This window comes from Coccinella septempunctata, chromosome 5 (genome assembly GCF_907165205.1).
Source record: "Coccinella septempunctata chromosome 5, icCocSept1.1, whole genome shotgun sequence".
Classification (NCBI taxonomy): Eukaryota; Metazoa; Arthropoda; class Insecta; order Coleoptera; family Coccinellidae; genus Coccinella; species Coccinella septempunctata.
This window is the reverse complement of record NC_058193.1, coordinates 16,684,137-16,704,941: the sequence shown is the minus strand read 5'-3', so window position 1 is coordinate 16,704,941 and position 20,805 is coordinate 16,684,137. Positions and strand designations below refer to the sequence as shown.

Below are 20,805 nucleotides of genomic sequence, written 5' to 3'. Positions count from 1 at the left end.
ATCTTTGAAACCGAGTCGATTCGAAAAAAATGGTCGCTTGAAACGTGCCGTACAATATCTCCTCTTTCTCCAAATGCAATGCTGAATTGACACAAACACTTCGTACATTGGACTTCAAAATCATGTTTTGTTTTTTTAAGGAATGGAAATTCTCTTGAAAGGTCTTCCACAAATTTGCACTTCCTTTTTTTATTGTCGATCTCAAATATTCTTGAGAAGGCTACAACTTTCAAATTGCCGCCTTACTTATTGAACTCTGAGACGTCCATTATGAGATTTATCTAGTGACGAATCTGGCTAAGGTACGAAAAATACTGAAAAAAATTCAAATTTTGACGGATGTTTTCCAGTGACGGACTTCTTGGACGATTGACGGACTGTCCGTCACAATGACGACGTCTGGTCACCTTAACTAATAGAAATCTCTATAATTCTATAATATCGAATTCTATCGGGAAACTAGCTTTAGATTTTTTGGAAGGATCGTAGCGACATCAAAATATGTTTCCATACAGATTGGCGTGTTATCAGGAAATTGAAGATGCTAATTACCCTCGTAGGATGGCCTTCTGCCAGTGGTTTCTCATTGATGAACTAAAATGAATTTTTTTCTGGTGAATCCTAGTTTCATCTTTATGGAAATGTTAACTCATATCCATATCCTCATGTCAACTATATGAGGATGTGGAGCATTCAAAATCGCAGCTCACCTCGAATCTGCTCGTGTGATTCGAGCTTTAGCCATAGGCGTTACTTCCAAATCTAATAAGTCAATTCGGAAATTCCCCGTTTACAACGAACGCAACTATGAATGCTCGGATGTAATATTCGTTTTGAACGTTGCGCATGTCCTTACGAGAACCTCCTCAGGTAACTGGACGTGGTGACCGTCTGAAACCATCCCCATCCCCATCCGTCCGTACTCTTTCTTTCTTTTCTACAGGGGCTTGACACTTCCTTACCCCCACCCCAAATACGGTTTTTAGTTCTGCAATCAATCGCTATGTGGCACTGCATACGAAAATATATATCATATTCTCCACAGATTACTGTATTCTGACATATTGGATTTGTGAACGCCAACAGTGTCAATGTCAAAATGCTTTAATGCAAATTCTTGTTTACAAACGAGATATTATACGGGAGTAAATTAAAAATACCCATTTATTGAACTCGACAGTTTTATCAGGAAATCAATTTTCTTGTGAGAAATATTTGATTCAAAGAACCACGTAATTATAACATTAATCGTTTATACTTAAATCAATCCAACCAAACACCAAACCCTTTAAAAATTGTGTTAATGGAAATGAAAGTCAAACTGTGTAGTCAGTTATTAAGCCACTCCGTGGGGTCAATGATGAAGCTCATTTCTCAATGGGGTAAGTATTTTTTTCAAACACATTAATACAAAAATTTACTATTTTCCTTTTTAGAAATCAAGCATCCGCTTCAGCTTCACAGAGAGGCTATCGACACTGCTGACTTTATACTATTCTTGGATGAGTTATTTGATTCGTTGAATGTATCCAGAGCTTGGACATCCACTGCGAAACTCTTAAAGAAGACGGTTAGTATTCAAACAGAACACAATGTTGTTTGGGAGCAGGCGATACAAATTTTCAACAGTATTTCATTTTATTGCCCTCGAAAGAAAAGATCCATTGTGGTGCCCACTTTGAAGAATATAGTGACAACATTGAACGCATTCCTTTACCTTACACAAAAACTGTTCAATGATTATCACTTTAAATATATTCTCACTGGGGCTTTCAATCAAGATTGTTTAGTAAACTTTTTTGGGTACATTAGAGCACATGGAGTAAGGAATACTAACCCAAATGTTGAACACTTTATTTCATCATTCAAAACTTTAGTTATTAATAATTTCATGTCGGTGCATTCCTGGTGATCTAACTGTGAGGAAGATAAAACAGGGAGTCGTTGTTTAGAGACTTTGAAATCTTTCCTGCAGGAAAATATAAAATCCACATAGGTCTTTGGGCAACTAATTTTTTCTTTTCCAAAATATTCATGCATTCTAAGCTTTGGTATGCTGTTTTTGATTTCTATTGCCGACTCCCAACTAACATTGTGTCCTTTTTGGATAATGTTGAAGATTTCTGAACATATAATAATTTCAACCTCATTTCCTATGAACAATATTATTACTGTTTATTATAATTATTGTCTTACGAAGATATGTGACCCTATTGACATTTTACCTCTGCTCATATATTCATTGCCATAATTATAGCTTATGTATTTCCATATTTTTTTTTCCTGTGCTGGGTATATCAATATATGTATATTTTTCATGACAAGTTTTATTTCTCCTTAAAATTCGCCCTAATAATCCATATTATACTATCGACGTCTAAAATACCAGTGAATGGGCTAATTTAAATTTCGCGCCATGCGATTGCAGTTTCCAGTTATACCAACATTTCTCCCGGTTAGTTGGGTGGCAGCCGCATGGGGGCGCTGAGGGCGGGATAAACTGTATTTTGCATCGTAGAACGTGAGTGTCAGATCTATTCTACTCTGTAATCTGTGCTTTTCTACAATCTGTCGTCGGTTGTTGTGCCTTGAGCACGTTGTATCCATGCTTTCGACAATTTTCAACGCAATGTTGACCAATCAACGATTTTCTAGTGAACCGGATAGTGTTTTGAGAAGGTAAAATTATATTTCTCATCTCCCTAGTAGATATATATTAATTTTTTCCTAAAACAAATTCTTTCGAGATTGTTTATTGTCCCTTCTCCAGGACAAACGGAAATAACGCAACAATAGTTACAATTAAAGCCAAGAATTTACTCCCTTTTTTGAGTTTGAAATCTAAGGATGATCAAACTAGAAGGCTATAGATATACTGTTATAGATAGTTTGTCACGAATACGCATATATCTAGTAGTTATATTACTGTTGATTTCTGCAGTTCGGTATTATTATAATATGTATTCATATTGTGTTGTTCAGTTTTGATAAAATGATGATTAAATACCCTGTCCTAAGGTATTGAGATCCATTCAACTCAAGCCTTAATATGAGGACAATTGAGGCATTTGTCTGATATCAGTACGTGAGCACAATACTTCGAATCATTCATTTTGCAAATATTATAGAATTGTCTTCGATAATTTCATATTCACAACCTATAAAATACTTTGAGCAATATTGTTGCTTGCGCCTCTGCGATTGATATTTATGTCAAATAAACTTTACTATTAGTATTATTTCCCGGACAAATTTCCATCTTTCAAGCAGAGTTCCTTGCTATTGATAATATCGATAACATAAATTTGTTATGTGCGACGAAAAAATTACAGTAACTAGATAATTATGCTAGGAACAGATATCACTGACAATAGGGAATACTCCTTCTGACGAAAATGATGTATTTCTTATGAAATATCTTTGAAACGTCATATTTTGAAATAACCATTTCAACCGTTTCCCAAAAAAATTATTTTAAGTACTTGAAAATGAAAAATAAAAATGGGTATTAAAATGAAGCGTTTCGTTTCTATTGCATAAGTTGGCAACATCGACTGAAATATGCGTTGATATAATAGGCTTGTTCGTAAAGTGGTTCAACCGGTTGTGAACTGTACAGAGCAAGCGAAAATGGATTTTCGCTACCCTAAGGCCTGCCGCAGACATGCAATTTTTAGTTTTGCAAGTGTTTAGTTGCGGAAGTGAGTAAAATGCATGCAAAACTAAAAATTGCATGTGTGCGGCAGGCCTTATGATGGCTGTAAATCAACAGCTGTTATTTTATAAACAAGTTGTTTTTAAATTATTTAAATTTTGAAATCTCATATTTGAAGAATGATTTCAAATAGTTAGCTATGGTAATGATCAACTGCATTTATCAAAATCATTCCTAGCACCAAGATTTTCATATTAACAATGATAACGACGTGATTTTTTCCGGCCTAGTCCGGGAAGTACGTACTCCCCGAAAAACAAATTTCCTGACGATCTGGTCAATATGTGGAACTCAAAATTTCCTAGTCCAATACTCTTTTTCATCATATCATACAGCGAGTGTAATTTTCTAGAACCGATCAATCATATCGCCCTCAAGACGCTCATTCAAAATTAAAATTAAACATGTTAATCAATGTATACCCAATGTAGAGTGTAGTGAATAACGCTGGAAGAGTTTAGAAAGAAATTCGACGAATTTTGAACTAATGTGACAAATTCCCATGTTCTTTCTTTAAATGATGAAACGAAATTCCGAAAGTTTTGAGATCCATTCAACTCATTGCTTATAATGAGAGATAATGAGGCATTTGTCTGATATTCCAATGTAATAATAATTATTTTCTATTTTTGATAGTGGTGTTTCTTAAACAATTTTTTTTTTCTCAGACAAGATTTCGATGAGCGACGAAACCCCGGGGGTGGGGCAGGGTGCTCTGCCCCCGCGTGAGGGCTCCATGCTCTCGCGTTCAGTGGCAGAGCGCCCTGCAATGAGATTGACTCAAGTCGCAGGAGGTCAGTATGTGTTGACCACCCAATCACCAGGAGGAGTTCCAGCTCTGGCACAGGTGAATATTCAAATTATCCATAATACATAGTTTATGTATCTACAATCATGGGAGCGATCTTTATTCTTCTGCAAAAGAAAATATTTTGGGAATTTGTTGAGACAGTGAAGAAATTACTATTAAACATTTTCTTTAGTGTGGCACTCCATTTGTTTGATTCTAATTCTAAGTTATGAAATGTATAAACCGCTATCAAGATGCTCGATTCCTCCTAGAAAATAAAATAACAAATGCAGTCCATTGGACATACTACATATTATGTTCTCCCATCTTCCGAATAATTTAGAGGGTGTAAAAATGTATAACCAGAAGGTGAAAAGAATCGGACTTATCCATAAACTAGTCATATTACACTTTCTCAAATATGTCAATTTGTCATCATGATACTTGTGAAAATGCCCAGCTTAGTGGGTGAATCGAATTTTCATAGAATTAAAAAATGTCCTTTTTGTAGTAGGGGAGCTCACGATCCTAAATGGAAATTTAATCTAGCGTCTTGAAGACTTTGTAGAATGTGGAAGATTAAACAGTAGAAAATATAAAAGTTCATTAGGTACATATGTTTTTTTTATCGGTGGGGCCAAAGGGTGTCCATTCAAGAATGATTGACATCCCAGTAGGCCTTAAAATCCAGACGCATCTAATATTTTCCCACCAAATATTTTCAATAATTTCCGTAGTTTCAATCACAGAACTGGAATATTGGAATGTTCCAAATTAAGCACCATTGCCAACTCTGTTATTATTGATGCTACGAATTCGGTTAAATGGACAAACTAGTAGCATTTTAATGGCCTTTTCGATGCCGAAAACAAAATTGACAGTCGCGTTTCCAAAATTTTTCATAAAATGCTATTTTTAAACACCCTATATATGTATTTCGATTCGTTATAACATTCTCAACAACAAAGCTCATATCACCTTTCTTCCCAAAGTTGAAAATGAGTGACTTATGTGGAAATATTTATTTCATTCACTAAAACAAAATTTTTTTTTGTTTTGGCTAATAAAACCTCATGATCGTCCAAACACTCAAAAAATATATTGTTATTCGTATAAGTACCAAAATTGGGTGTTTGGACAATCATCATTCGAAAAAACGAAGAAATTTTTGGTACTATTGAATAAAAGAAATATTTCATTTTTAACTTTATGAAGAAAGATATGAGCTTTGTTGTTGAAAATGTTATTATGAATCGAAATGCATGATAAAATATAGGCACCTATATTCAGAAAAATATCATTTTATTAAATATTTTGAAAACGGGACTGTCAATTTTGTTTTTGTTTCCCATAGCCACCTGAGATGTCAATCATCCTTGAATCGACTCTATTATGTAATGTACTATAGACTGACATTCGCGATTCAGGGAGAAATATTTTATATTGAGTAGAATAAAGTAAACACTCATCATTGCCTTATCACAGCTACAGAATGTCTGTTTCTTTCGAGTTTCTAAAAAAAAAAAAATTGAAAATTGCTTTTCAGGTGCGATCTTTAGACTCGCAATATTTTTTGACAAGGTATCGCCACTTAAATTTTTTACACTGTATGCTTGAATCAGTGAATCGACCAAGCCGGATCCATGTCAAGGAGGGGAGGATCACTCAACAAACCGTGATCTTCTGGTCCTTACAAGAGGTCACTTTCAGAGTATTTTAATGTTAAAAATAGAGAACCTTTGGAATCACTTGCTCAAGAACCCATTATACTGTATACATTCAGAATTCCATATACATATACATATTTAAGTTTCTTGTGTTCTGAGTAGAACTATGGATTTTATTGGATCCCATATTCTGTAGTTTTGGTTACGTCTAAATATATTTAATAGGAATATATTAATTTAGTGGCATAAAATAACGATCAGATTTTATATTTGCTGAAGCTTTCGATATTGTTTATTGTCCCTTTATCGGGAGAACTGAAATAACTCAACAATAGTTGCAATTGAAACCAAGAATTTACTCACGATTTTGAGTTTGAAATTTAAAGATGATGATTAAACTAGAAAGCTATATGTCATTATAGATAGTTAGTCAAGAATACGCATATATCTAATAGGTATATTATTGTTGATTTCAAATTGTGTTGTTCAGTTTTGATAAAATGATGATTGAATACCCTGTCCTAAGGTATTGAGATCCATTCAACTCATGCCTAAATATGAGGACAATTGAGGCATTTGTCTGATATCAGTACATGAGCACAATATTTTAAATCATTCATATTGTAAACAGCATTGTCTTCGACAATTTCATATTTACACCCCATAAAATACTAAGCAATATTGTAGCATTTGCCGGACATTTCTATATTTCAAGCGGAGTTCCTTGATATTGATAATATCAATAACATAAATTTGTTATGTGCGCCGAAAAACCCCTCAAGAGTAACTAGATAATTATGCTACGAGCAGATATCACTGACAATTATTAGTGCCCGACCGAAATTTCGTTTTCCGCTATTAGCCGAAATTTCAGTCTTTTTGAAGGCTCGGGCAAATAGGTATCCGAGGTGCGAACATTTTTTGATTGTTTTTTAGTGATATGATCCCCACGAGATTTTGCAAGTCTTCGTATCGGCAAGGAGCTAGAATTCTCCAGTCCCATCTTAGGGATTGATTCGCAGTAAATGGTTGGAGAAGTAATTTTGAATGTCCTTTTCGTGAAACGTACAATCTAGGTTTTGCAACGGTTAAAACACTTGTGAGCCCTTTTGTTAGCTGCACTAGACTGCATTGAACGTGATGACAAGACGGGTGTTCTGACCACATCAACTATTATTTATTTATTTATTTATTGGAAAATAGAACTAATATTCAAGAATTTGTTACTATAGTTGACTTAAAATTGAATTCAAGTTATAAAAAAATGAATTTTTCACATGATTTGGCATTCTGTTGAAAGTAAAGAGAGTTTCTTCTGAATATTGGAAGGAAAGGTTATTTCTGAATGTGTCTGCAACATATGGAAATGGAATAGGCGATTTTGTTAGCTTTTTAGCGTATATTCCGATTCCGGTGTTCAGTTTTGATGAAATGATGACTAAATATCACGTCCTAAGGTATTGAGATCCATTCAACTCGAGCCTATTTATGAGGACAATTGAGGCATTTGTCTGATATCAGAACATGAATACAATAATTTGTTGTTCTATTTTGAAATAAAAACTTCTGTTTATTTTCATTCATTGAAATTGTATTGCTCATTTATTATAATGGAAACTTGTCGTTGACAGCTGAGCCCAGCCAATCTTGGACCCAATAGCTCTAACTTACAACAGGCTGGAGTAACTAGAATAATAAGCATCAGTCCGTCACGAAGTGGACATGCCTCAACGCTAAGGCCAAGTCAGGCTAACCAGTCCATAGTTAATGTCTTGACAAAGCCCAGAGTGAACACCAATCTCCGCTTGCAACTATTTCAAAATGTAGATGGCAATGCCTCAGTTCCCCAGTTGACTCCCACCTCAAGATCGCCTTTGAAAAGGCCTGTTTCGACGGTAAATGAGAAGAGAGATGCTTATTCAGCTAAATTACAAAGAGTTATGAACCATAGGATAGTTCGATCCAAGTTAGTCAAAGAAAAATACAATGAGCATTTGATGGAGTTGTACTTCTTGGAAACGGGAGGAAATCTCCTCGATCTTCATCAGTTTGCCAAAAGGCCAAAAACTGCACATTATTTGGCTTACCTAAAAGAGCATGCGGTTGATCCCAAAGAATACAATGAAAATATTAGTAGTAATAGTAATAGTATTCCCATACCACAGATTGTGCCAAGTACTCCTTCAGCAACACCTGTTAGTTCATTACCTGGAATCTCGCATTCCAATTCAACTGTTACCACCATTACAGAATCTACACCTAAAAACACTCCAAAACAGAAAACTGCCCAAGGAAATCAGGAACAAATTATGGAGAAGGCTAAGCAGGAAGCATACGTGGTACAACGAATATCCGATCTTCAGAAAGAAGGTCTCTGGTCGGAAAAACGTTTACCAAAACTCCAAGAAATGCCTAGAATAAAATCACATTGGGACTATTTATTGGAAGAAATGGTGTGGTTAGCTGCAGACTTTGCCCAAGAACGTAAATGGAAAAAAGCAGCTGCTAAAAAATGTGCAAAAATGGTGCAGAAGTACTTCCAGGATAAGGCACTAGCCGCCCAAAGAGCAGAAAAAGCTCAAGAACAACATCTTAAACGAATAGCTGCTTATTGTGCGAAGGAAATTAAAAACTTTTGGAACAATGTCGAAAAATTGGTTGAATACAAACAGAATACAATACTTGAAGAAAAAAGAAAAAAAGCATTAGACCAACAATTAAGTTTCATCGTCGATCAAACTGAAAAATATTCTCAACTCCTTGCAGAAGGAATGAATAAGAGTGTGAACGATTCGTCTCAGGTAGAGAAGAATACTTCTTTGGCTTCGGAGTCGAGGGTGAATTCTGATGATGAATTTCAACCCGACAATCAGAGTAGTACCGACGATGAAGAAACCATAGAGCAAGAGGAAGCAAATATTGATGCTGAAAGACAGAGTGAAGAAGTGGCAGCTTTACAGAAGGAATCTGAAATGGATTTGGAAGAATTTCTGAAGGAGTTGCCCAAAGACTATTTGGAGAATAGGGATAAAATAAAATTTAGCGATGAAGAGGTGAGTTCTTTCAATTTACTCATAGTTTAATATATAGTTCAATACAATATTTTTTTATTAGAGTGATCAGGAAATGAAAGTAAACAATAAGAATGAAAAAGAGGATGCTGACTTCAAAGCTTCAAGCAGTGAAGAAGATGATGAAGCGACGATTGAAGAACAAGAGAAAAATGAGAGCTCAACAAATCATGAAGAAGAACTGAAGGATCTGGAGGCAGAAAATGAAATGAGTATTGAAGAACTTCGTAAGAAATATGGAAATCTTCCTGATGTCGCTGAAAATTGCACTTCCGAATCGTCTTCTGAAGATGAAGAAAGCGAAAAAGAGACTGAGGATAGTGAAGACGAGGTCAATGCTTCTGAAGATGAAAAGAGTCAAGCTGGTCTGGAATTGTTACTAGATGACTCTAAAGTGAGAGAGGATAAACAGACTGAAAACGATGACTTAATCAACGATGCCGCAGCGATAGCGGAAAGTATACAACCGAAAGGAAATACTCTGTCTTCTACAAATGTGAGTATATTTTCTTGATACATATTTTATTTTACCTTTCATTATACATGCTCAGATAGGCATTTTGAGGTGTGAAAAATGCTTCAATTATATTTTGATCATATGATGATAAAATACCCTGGTCCTAGGGTTTTGAGATCCATTCAACTCATACCCTTTTATGAGGACAATACGAGGCATTTGTCTGATATCAAAAAGTTTTGTGCAGTATAAAACATATTCTAGTATCTACTTTCCTTAGTTGCGGTTCCAAAAATACATGGTGTTCCAAGTTTGAGTGCCCATTCGACATTTCTGGAGAACTGGGCCTTTTCGAAAATCTAAAAATTGGAACTAGAAAATAGTGGAAATAAGCATTGTCAAAAATTTTTCATGTTCTCAATATCCTAAGCGTAAACCGTTTTCAAATGTTCGAAAAAAGGATGTTGAATTTAAATTGTGATTCTTCTCGCAAACCCATATATCAGGTGCGCAGGGTTTAAAATAAAAATTTTCATAGTAAAAATTGATTTGCAATACTTTTATTGACTTTTAAGCCCGTTTGCAACAGCCGAGAATTCTCTAGAAAATTTACTCGAGATTTCATGCGCCGTGAGTTATGTACCGTTACATACGCACTTTCGGTAGAATTCTCTGTACAGTTGCGTACTAAATAGTCTCCGCCCCTTTCTTGCGAGAATTTTGTAGAGAATTCTCCAGAGAATTCTCGGCTGTTGCAAACGGGCTTTAGTGCGAATAATTTCTCTCATTCTTCGAATAATTCACTTGTTTTGACAATGATAGATTCAACTTTCAATATTAAATTGTTTATTCATTGATTCTTGAATAATTTACAAACCCTTCAAAAGAAAAATAAGCATAATGCTTAAACACGATAATCGATCATCAAAATATTAAATGCATATGTTCTTATCAGATATTTTATCCTTGGAAGTTGAAATAATATGATGATAAAAATCAAATACATTTACAGGTTTCCACAACTATTCCATTTTTACTTAAATACTCATTGAGGGAATACCAACATATAGGTTTGGATTGGTTAGTAACAATGTTTGAAAGAAAATTGAATGGAATATTGGCAGATGAAATGGGATTGGGTAAAACAATTCAAACAATAGCTCTCTTGGCACATTTAGCATGTGAAAAAGGTAAAATACACGGTAATGTTTTTTGTTTTTGTGATTATTATACTTTTCTTTCTCAGAAAACTGGGGTCCCCACTTGATCGTGGTTCCAACATCTGTTATGTTGAATTGGGAGATGGAATTCAAAAAGTGGTGTCCAGGTTTTAAAATCCTAACTTACTATGGTTCTCAAAAGGAAAGGAAAATGAAAAGAACTGGATGGACAAAACCAAATGCTTTCCATATATGCATTACTTCCTATAAGTTAGTGATTCAAGACCATCAGAGTTTCAGAAGAAAAAAATGGAAATATTTAATTCTAGATGAAGCTCAAAATATCAAGAACTTCAAATCTCAGAGATGGCAGCTGCTTCTGAATTTTCAAACCCAACAGTAAGTAAGGGTAAACAAAATTGTTTAATTTTAAATTTAATTCAATGCATTGAAGTTGGTAGCTCTTGTTTTTTTGTAACAGTTACTGTATCTTCAATATTTGTTGGTTTTTTATTTCTTCTATTTCAACGAATGATGTGAAATAATTCTGAAAGTTTCGAGATCCATTCAACTTGTTACTTCTTGAGAGAAATTGAGGCATTTGTCTGACATTTGTAAAATTATTCATAAAACTTGTCCTCTATCTGAATATGTGTAATTCCTTCTTATTCATTTTAGACGTTTGCTGCTCACTGGAACTCCTCTACAGAATAATCTGATGGAATTATGGTCGCTTATGCATTTCCTTATGCCAAATGTATTTCAATCTCACAGAGAGTTCAAAGAATGGTTTTCGAATCCGGTTACTGGGATGATTGAAGGAAATAATGAATATAATGAAAATATCATCAAAAGATTGCATAAGGTGAGATTATTATAAGTAATCCAAAAGGGTTTCAGAAGTTTGTACAGACCTTGAGGTTTAAAAAATGTTCATGGTTATGGCTCTATTAGCGATTTATGTTTTTGGATATCCATAAATGTTCGTAAGCACCGTCGTGTATTAAACTAAATTAAGCCTTAATCTCGTTTAAGTTGCACATAATGTTATGCACTGCGATATTTTTGACAACATTAAAATGGTTCAAGATTAATCTGACAGTATTCAGGGTTTTAACAAAAATTTCTTGAAATATTCGTTTCATAATCGGAAAGCCATCGAAAAGATTGTTGTTTTTGGTTGTTTGAAGGTGCGACTCGTCATATTATCTTCGTTGTTCTCAGTTTTCAGGAGTAGATTTAGAGTTGCAAGGTGAATTATTTTTTGAAGAGGATGATATTATTATTTTTTTGTCCTGATTCTCCGATAACCAATTTTGGTTTCCCCTACGTAATTATCTGAAACTTGATTATTGCGCGGATATGCATGATTTGCATTTCATGAACGAATTAGATTGACTAAAGAAGATTGCGTTCATATTATCAGTCACGATGGTCTCAGTCATCATCCGCTTCGTATGTCGTGAATCGCCGGTTGTATTCGAATCGACCAGCAAGTGATACATGAAGCATTTCTGATAGATCAAAGTTTCCTAAAAATTATTGTTTATTTATTGGTCCATTTTTGTTGTTTCTATTACTTGTACTACCTTACAGTCCCAACAGAACTTTTCATCTTCACCTTCAACAGAAAAATTATGTGGTATTGCATCAACTCCCTCTATTTGCGACTGGGTGTCAATTTAGAGATGAATTTCTGAAAATGACACAAATTTACGTTTGAACCATAGACTTATAATAACATGGACTCCGCCTGTGAGAGAGAGGTCGGTAGGTTGAATAAGATGGAGCGTTTGTGGGCAAGCTGTCAAAAGGTTATAGAACACAAGTTTATGCGAAAATTTTCTTCAATAAATTTTCCGAGAATACACAGGAATTCCATAGCATTCCTTCGAAATGAATTATGTCCAAAAATATGTGAGTTTTATTCAAGAATAGATGTAATGAGAATAATAATCAACGTATCAACACCTTGTGGGCAAAGTCTGCGAAAATTGTAAAAATTTTCCATAATAAATGTTCAACAAGCTTCCGAGAAGGCAAACAGGAATTCCTTAACATTCCTTCAAAATTGAAAATATAAAAATTATGTGAGTTTCATTCAAGAATAAATATAATGTGAATAATAATCAACGTATGAACACCTTGTGGGCAAGGTCTGCGTCACATAGTTGTTTATATCCATCATATGATTTTGACATTGCCCACACGGAATCAGTTCATCTCTTTCTTATTTGATTAGAACGCATAAGCTCTTCTCTCTTTAATGCACCCAACCTCTCGATCTACTGAAAAGTCACGTGACAGTGAGTCCATGTATTATAAGTCTATGGTTTGAACTTAGGTAACCGTAGAAATGAACTGACTGATTGATCAGTGAGTAATGAGAATAACACAAAAATTTCCTCCGAAATTGTCAGAAATATATTTAGTTCATCTAATCCATCAATGAAACCAAACAGCATATAAATGGAATGACAACACTAATTCCGATTTAAATCTCGATTAAAATGAAATACATACGTACATAAATTATAGGTCAAAATCCGCTAGTCTTTGAAACTATCCCAATTTTGGTTGTATACTAAGCAAATACTAGAATAAAGTAACAATTCCCTGTTCTGCGAGGACAAATTCGAGAAAAATGAAGCTGCGAATAAATGCATACTTTTTTTTTTCATTCATTTTCGAAGCGCCGCTAAATGATAGGTAGCGCTTTAATATTGCCTGCCATATGAAGATATTTTGGATATCTCCGAGAGCTACTATAATGTGTTTGTCAGATATTGTATCATAGAAATTTAATGATGATTCAATACCATATCCTAAGGTCTTGAGATCCATTCAACTCATACCTATTTATGAGGACATTGAGGCATTTGTCTGATATTAATTAACTGCTTGTATCCAAGTGTTCTATATACATTGAGAAATCTAATTAAAGTTATTTTTCAGGTATTGAGGCCTTTCCTTCTTAGGAGGTTGAAATCAGAAGTTGAAAAGCAAATGCCAAAGAAGTATGAACATGTGGTTATGTGCAGGCTATCTAAGAGACAAAGATTTTTATATGATGATTATATGTCACGAGCAAAGTGAGTACATTTTTAGAATGTTTTGATATTTTCAGGGTCATTTATGGCCATAAAAATGATGAAACAAAATTCTGAAAGTATTGAGATCCATTCAACTCATTACTTAATCATGAGAGATAATGAGGCATTTGTCTGATATTATAGGTTTTCCAATAGCATTTTCACCTCTAGTTAGATTTTGCTGAAACATTGTACAGAAAAAGCAGAATTAATCATACTCCTAATTACATGTGATTACTAAAACAGACTTTATCCTCATATTTCCTACTCATCTTGGAATAGTGCTCTTCCATAACATTATGTTTGATGGGATTTCGAAGTGAATTTCTCTAGTGAGATTGAATTTTTAATAATTTTTTTAATAATTAGCTGTTTTATTACATGACCATTTTAAATGCCATAGCATATTTGGTTCAAATTTCAAACATTATTCCGAAATTTCTTCTTGAAATTAATTTTCATTTATCGATATACCATAATTTTAATGAAGAGTAGAATTTTGTTCTTTGTTGATAAGATCAATAATGCTTTGATAAGAAGTTTATAAAACTCCTGTTATTGCTTTTTATTTTGGAATTAAAATCAATCGTGTCGTGAAAATACTAGTGCGCTCTATATTGCTGAATTGGATGCAGATTCCAAAAAAATTATAAATCACTCGAAGTATCAACAGAAATACCTCGAAAAGAGTAGATACTGACGATGGTTTCGGTCTGATATGACCTCGTCAGAGCAACACAACTCACTTCCTCAACGAAACTGGAATGAATTGGCGGCTTCCTCATTCGATATCAGTAGCGGATATTTCAAAAAAAGCATTGAATCATCTGGAATGCCATTTGTCTAGGCGTCTCTATGTGACACATTGAAATCAAGTTGAGTGCATATTTTGATGTCACTACAATCATTTCAAAAGATCTTAATCTAGTTCTACAAAAGGAATTCGCTGTAATAAAAAATTTCAACTGCTGCGCGTTGAGTGCATATTATGAAAACCATAATTTTGAAATATCGTATTTCTTAGATGTTTTTAGACATCTTACATAATTCATTTTTGATGTCTTGTGATCCAGTGCAGCATTAGTTCTACCAATAAAAAATGCTGTAACACTTTACACAAACTGTACCGATTTTTCCATTTTTTACTTTCGGGGCTCTTCACGTGCGTTCAAAAAAATTGGTAGTCAAGTAGGCTAAGGAATTTTAAACGTTGTTATTCGGTGTCTGAATGTGGGTCTTCTCTTGAATTACTTCATCTTCCCAAAATGTAAACAATGATGACATTAACCTATTCATCGTAATTTTGTATGGAAAGTGGAAAGGCACTTTTAAGGAAAAGTTAATTCCGCCCAAAGTGCGAAAAGCATTTCTTCTATTCAGTCAGATCACAAGAATCCAAACAATCTGAGACAGTTAGAAAAATTCTTGGTAAACATTTTAACCGATGTCCACTATTTTCATACCTAAGTGACATGAATCTTGAACGGGTCGTGGTATTATGTTTTTTTTTTGCAAAAGGGTTCTGCCTATTTCAGTAATATAAAAAAAAGCACAGTAAGAATCTCAGTATGTTTATTAATTCTCCATAAATATTGAATTGATTTGGTCGTTACTGAAAATCTATGACTAAACTAAAGAACTGAATTACATGAAAATAAATATTGGACAATTTATATACATGATGTTTTCTTCTTATTCATAACGTTCTACTGTTAAAGTTCCATAAAAAAAAGTAGGTACCACATTTTGCCATTGACTGATGGATACAGAACTCTCAATTTTTTTTGGATGCTACAAGGATAGGTAATCAATCTTTTCAATTTTCTGATAACATTTCAATCTTTATAAAAACAACCTAATGTCATGTTCATCCAAAATCGTGTAGCATAAAATATGCCAACAGATACTCCATCCACTTGAGATAAAACCCGAACAGAGGTTCGTGGAGCTTCGTAGTCTCTGAGGTTTTCTTCTTTGGTCGATCACTACTTTTTTTTGCTTGAACATACCTGTTTCGTCAACGCATCGCAAAACAGTACTTTCGAAAGATAGATTCTTTCAGCAACATTGGGATATACATTGGGAATGTCGCTGGAACAATATTCCCACTCTCCGTCTATTTTCTCCCCAATTTAGAAGTAGGATTCAATAATAAATGCTTTTTACACGTCCGTAAAAACCATCTTTATAATTTCCTCATATGTAATTTCAATCCAAAATGCTAACTTCTAACTTGTCAGTTCACCTGGAAAATGGTACAGCAAAAGCTAAGAATTACGTTTAGACCCGTTTGCACCAAACGCACTTAGTGTTAAGTGTCCCCTTAAATGAACCCTTAACTTAAATTACGTTGCACCAACTGTAAAGTGACATTTAAATGGCTAAAGCTAGCCTTAAATTTAAGCGCTCCTGTAATGACCACTTAGGTATTCAAGGGCGGGATTCTAACCTAAAATAATTTGTTGAACTCATAAAAGGGCTGCAGAACTGCTGTGGTTTTTTTAATAACGTCAAGTACCTTTTATTTGACAATCCATTTCATTATCAATCATAATGATAATTCAGCAACAAAAAGTTGTCACTCTTTGATAATAATACTCGACACTGACTGACAGGACAATAAAGTTAGTTTAATGAAATGACAACGGTCATCTGCAACCGGCCAACCAATGAAAAGGCTTTATTAGACTAGAATGAAGTTGCACCAGAATAAAAAACTGAAATATCACTAGATATGAAAACTTAAGGGCCCCTTAATTAAAGCTCGTTTGCAACAGCCGGGAATTCTCTAAATAATTTACTCGAGATTTCATGCGCCGTGAATTATTTACCGTTGCATACGCACTTTCGGTAGAATTCTCTGTTCAGTCACATACAAAATAATCTCTGCCGTTTTCTTGCGAGAATTTTGTAGAGAATTCTCCAGAGAATTTTCGGCTGTTGCAAACGGGCTTAAGATTCTGTTAAGCCGCAGTCGTGCAACTGACAATAAAATTAAGCGTCCATCAACTTTAAACTACGCTTAGTTAAGTACTCATTTTAAGGGGGATTGGTGCAAACGGGCCTAAGACACGAAATATCGTTCAAAATTCCATAGCCTAGTTGACGACGAATTTTTTTGAACCATAGACATAGAGACATGGACTGAGCAATGTCAGCATGAAATTGGCTTTTTTATATAAAGAGAGAAATGATCGTCGGGAATTTACCTGTCTCTTTTTTGTTCACATAGAGGTGAGTGTAGACCAATCAAAATTCTAGAAAGAGACAACTGCATTCCCGACGTGCGTTTCTCTCTGTCACTTTTTTTGACTGTATTTCATGCATAGATAGAAAGGGAAGACACAGTCCATGTCTATGTCTATGTTTTGAACGCACGTTATTTTATTATGACCACAGATTACAGAAAAAGTTTTATATGGGAAACTCTCTCACCAAAGAGCGAAATAAATATCAATTGGCGCTGTTGTGGTATCGGACGGGATCAGGAACTAAACTCATATCGGACCATAGACATAGAGACATGGACTGAGCAATGTCAGCATGAAATTGGCTTTTTTATAGAAAGAAAAATAATCGTCGGGCATTTACCTGTCTCTTTTTTGTTCACATAGAGGTGAGTTGGACCAATCAAAATTCTAGAAAGAGACAACTGCATGTCCGATGTTCAGTTTCTCTCTGTCACTTTTTTTGACCGTATTTCATGCATAGATAGAAAAGGAAGGCACAGTCCATGTCTATGTATTGGACACTGTTCTCTGAACCTAAATTTCAAAATATATGTCATTAAAATCTTTATAACTCAAATTTATCGAAATATTTTTTTTTCGAATTTTAACGTATTGCATTTTGTCTGTATTCACTTTCGAAAATTTTGATTTCAGAAGTGCTCTCTTATGAACATTCTACGTCATTTTCACAATCCGGCAACGCCCATTGAGTCAATAATGAGGTCCTTTCGTTTGCATAAAGAGAGTAGCACTTTCTACACTCGATTTTAGTATTCATTTGCTGATTGAATTTACACCAGTGTAGAGGAGGTGTAATTTATCTACATCTCCTTTTGACTTTGTGTAGATAAACTTCACTTCCTCTACACTGGTGTGAATCAAATCGAGTGTAGAAAAGTGCTACACTCTTTATGCAAACGAAAGGACCTAAGGTAAGTTTTCTGATCAACATAGACGTAATAAATATCAAGTTTTGTGATCACATTTGACAAGAAAAACAAACAATGACACAAAATGTCATCGGTTTTAAGAAGGTATAGACACGGATTACAGAAACAATTTTATGCAATCTGTGGATATCTTGGTCGGTTCCACTGTTGTAGAATTAACAAAAATTACTAGACTTTAGTAAAGGCATTCTACGTCACAAGCTTTCCCATATTCGAATGTTTACCAAGTTTCGAAGGGTGTATTTCTGAGATTTCTGAATTTTGAAGCGAATCTTTCAGGTGTTGGATAGCTAATGGAAAAGGGTTTCCATAAATAATCTTATATTCGATTTTGGAGTTTTAGGAAACTTGTCCATTGAGAGGGAAATTAGAAATACGTTCTTTCAAAGGTATCAGATTTTCAATTCCAACTATTGGATGCCAAAATTATTGTAAGCGGCTTTTCGTTATATTGATATTTTCGCTTTACAATCCCCTGAATCTTCATCCTAGTTTCCATATTTAAATATTGTTTCTTCAAAACCGGGTGCCGATGATTAACTTGCGAAATGCTTATCTTCAGTGCTATGGGCAGATTTGATACTTCGACCAGTAAAACAATGTGAAATGTCTTATTAGAAAACCTCTTCGGAACTATATTATTTTTGCAATTGGTTTATTTTATTATACTGATGTTATCAATTTTTATTTTCAGAACAAAAGAAACTCTATCAAGTGGAAATTTGTTGAGCGTTATAAATGTACTAATGCAATTGAGAAAAGTGTGCAATCATCCAAATTTATTTGAAGTTCGTCCTACCATATCTCCGTTCCAATGTGAAGGTGTTACTCTCCATATACCCTCTATTATCTTTGGTGCATTAGAGTACGATGTATGGAAAGTAAGTGAGAAGCTTTAACATGATTTTATCGACTCTTCTTTATTTGAGCTTTAATTCTGAGATTCAATTCCCTGTTTTAGCACATAAACTACGTATCTTTGAATCTCAATCTTCTCTCTATGGAAACATATGTTAGTGCTTATCAATCTTATCGTGCAAGAACACTATGTACTCCTGCAAAAATTATTGAGCTGAACCAGGTACCTGAGGAGATTCCTCCTTGTCCCCCATCTAGACTTATTATGAGAATAAGAAAACACGACAATGATTCAAGTGTCAAAGTTGAGAAAAAAGAATCTAATAATGGTAGAGGGATACATCAAAACCTAAAATTGAAGGTCGGACAACCATATAGTATGCAACTTGTACAACAGCATGGTGGAATTGTCAAAGCTATTCCAGTTAATATTGCACAAGGTGCAACTGGCATTTCTTCAGCTAATATATCTAATGCCGCCTCATTACTGAAAACTGGAGACAATAAGATATCTGCTAGTTTTGCACAGTTAGTGCAAACGTCTACAGGGAAACATTTGTTATTGACATCCACTCCAAATATTGCTGGAACTACAAGTGGAGCAGGTAATACTCCAAATAGTTGAATTGGAATTGCAAATGTGTGTGAAGATGGCCAAGAACTTTTCAATTTTTTTTTACTTCAACATTTTTGCACTTTTACTGCATGTCAATATAGTCTCCTCTGAAAGTTGCATATTAGCAACACTGTGATTGTAACACTCCTATGATAATTAAGGAATGCAACAGTTGTGTTTGGAGGGTTGCTATCCTCAACAGTCTGAATCTCCTGATTGGTCTGTTGCCATGTATAATGATTTTCAACAATCTACTGATTTTCCTAATTTCCATCACTTGGAAATAAATGTAATTCTTTCATAAAATCTAAATGGCACAAGTCTTCACTAATATAGCACAACTATGTGAAACAATTTTTGACTGAGAAAAATGAATGTGCCGAGTTAACTTTTTTTCAATTTCGCGATTTCTCATGAGATTCCAAATGTTTTTGTGAAAATAGTAACGAAAAGGTAAGGACAAATTTTTCCGCTCATATCCACTCTAAATGAAACTTCTGGGCTAACTTCTTCATCATTTTAGATTTTCTATTTCGGTCATGAAAAGCCAAATTTTGCAAAACTTCTGGGCTGTCTTATTTTATAAATTCTGGAGAAAATCTTGTGAACCATATGGAATAAAGAAAAAATTTCAACGGCGCAAAGCAGCAAAAACCTAGCTCAATTCAGCATAAATATTTCAAAACCAAAAAGTGGGCCTACTCCACACACAAATTATGACCAGTTATAATTGTCTCATCTGAGGGATTCTATCTTCTCTGTATGCTCTTTTTCAGTTGATGTTACTATCAGTTTAAAAAAGCAAACAAGATCATTCAACTATTTCATTCTTTAAAATAATGAAAAATTTCAATATGTTGTGAATTTACCTATTTTAAGTTGGGATAGGGTAATTTTATGACACAGTTTATAAACAATGGTGAATTGCAATCAAGAAATGAACTAAATTTTTTTTTACGAACATTCTCTGAAGCAGAACTTGATTTTTTGAAAACTTGAGTTGTTGGTATCCCTCAGTTCTGAATATCAAGCAAACAAATAAAAATATAGTGAGAGGTGGTGGGAATCCAACCAAAATGTATTTGAAATATGCTTACTATTTCAAAAGCACTGTCGATCAGATTTCAGTTTATCATAACTGATCTTCTTTTGCATCTGTGCTAAATCAAAACATTGTCCAGCATGTGCTCAATAATTTT

General features: G+C 34.3%; 1 protein-coding gene across 2 annotated transcripts in view; it reads left to right on the top strand.

The window, feature by feature from the left end:
* LOC123312939 (helicase domino) overlaps window positions 1–20,805 on the top strand; it is a 54,947-nt gene that overhangs the window by 7,017 nt on the left and 27,125 nt on the right. For both annotated transcript variants that reach the window (XM_044897534.1, XM_044897533.1), the window contains exons 2-10: window positions 4,384–4,562; window positions 7,804–9,225; window positions 9,287–9,739; window positions 10,713–10,890; window positions 10,947–11,259; window positions 11,539–11,725; window positions 13,816–13,952; window positions 18,827–19,013; window positions 19,094–19,595. In XM_044897534.1, the coding sequence (XP_044753469.1) occupies window positions 4,395–4,562; window positions 7,804–9,225; window positions 9,287–9,739; window positions 10,713–10,890; window positions 10,947–11,259; window positions 11,539–11,725; window positions 13,816–13,952; window positions 18,827–19,013; window positions 19,094–19,595 (3,547 nt within the window). In that variant the 5' untranslated portion in view covers window positions 4,384–4,394. The remainder of the gene's footprint in view (window positions 1–4,383; window positions 4,563–7,803; window positions 9,226–9,286; window positions 9,740–10,712; window positions 10,891–10,946; window positions 11,260–11,538; window positions 11,726–13,815; window positions 13,953–18,826; window positions 19,014–19,093; window positions 19,596–20,805) is intronic.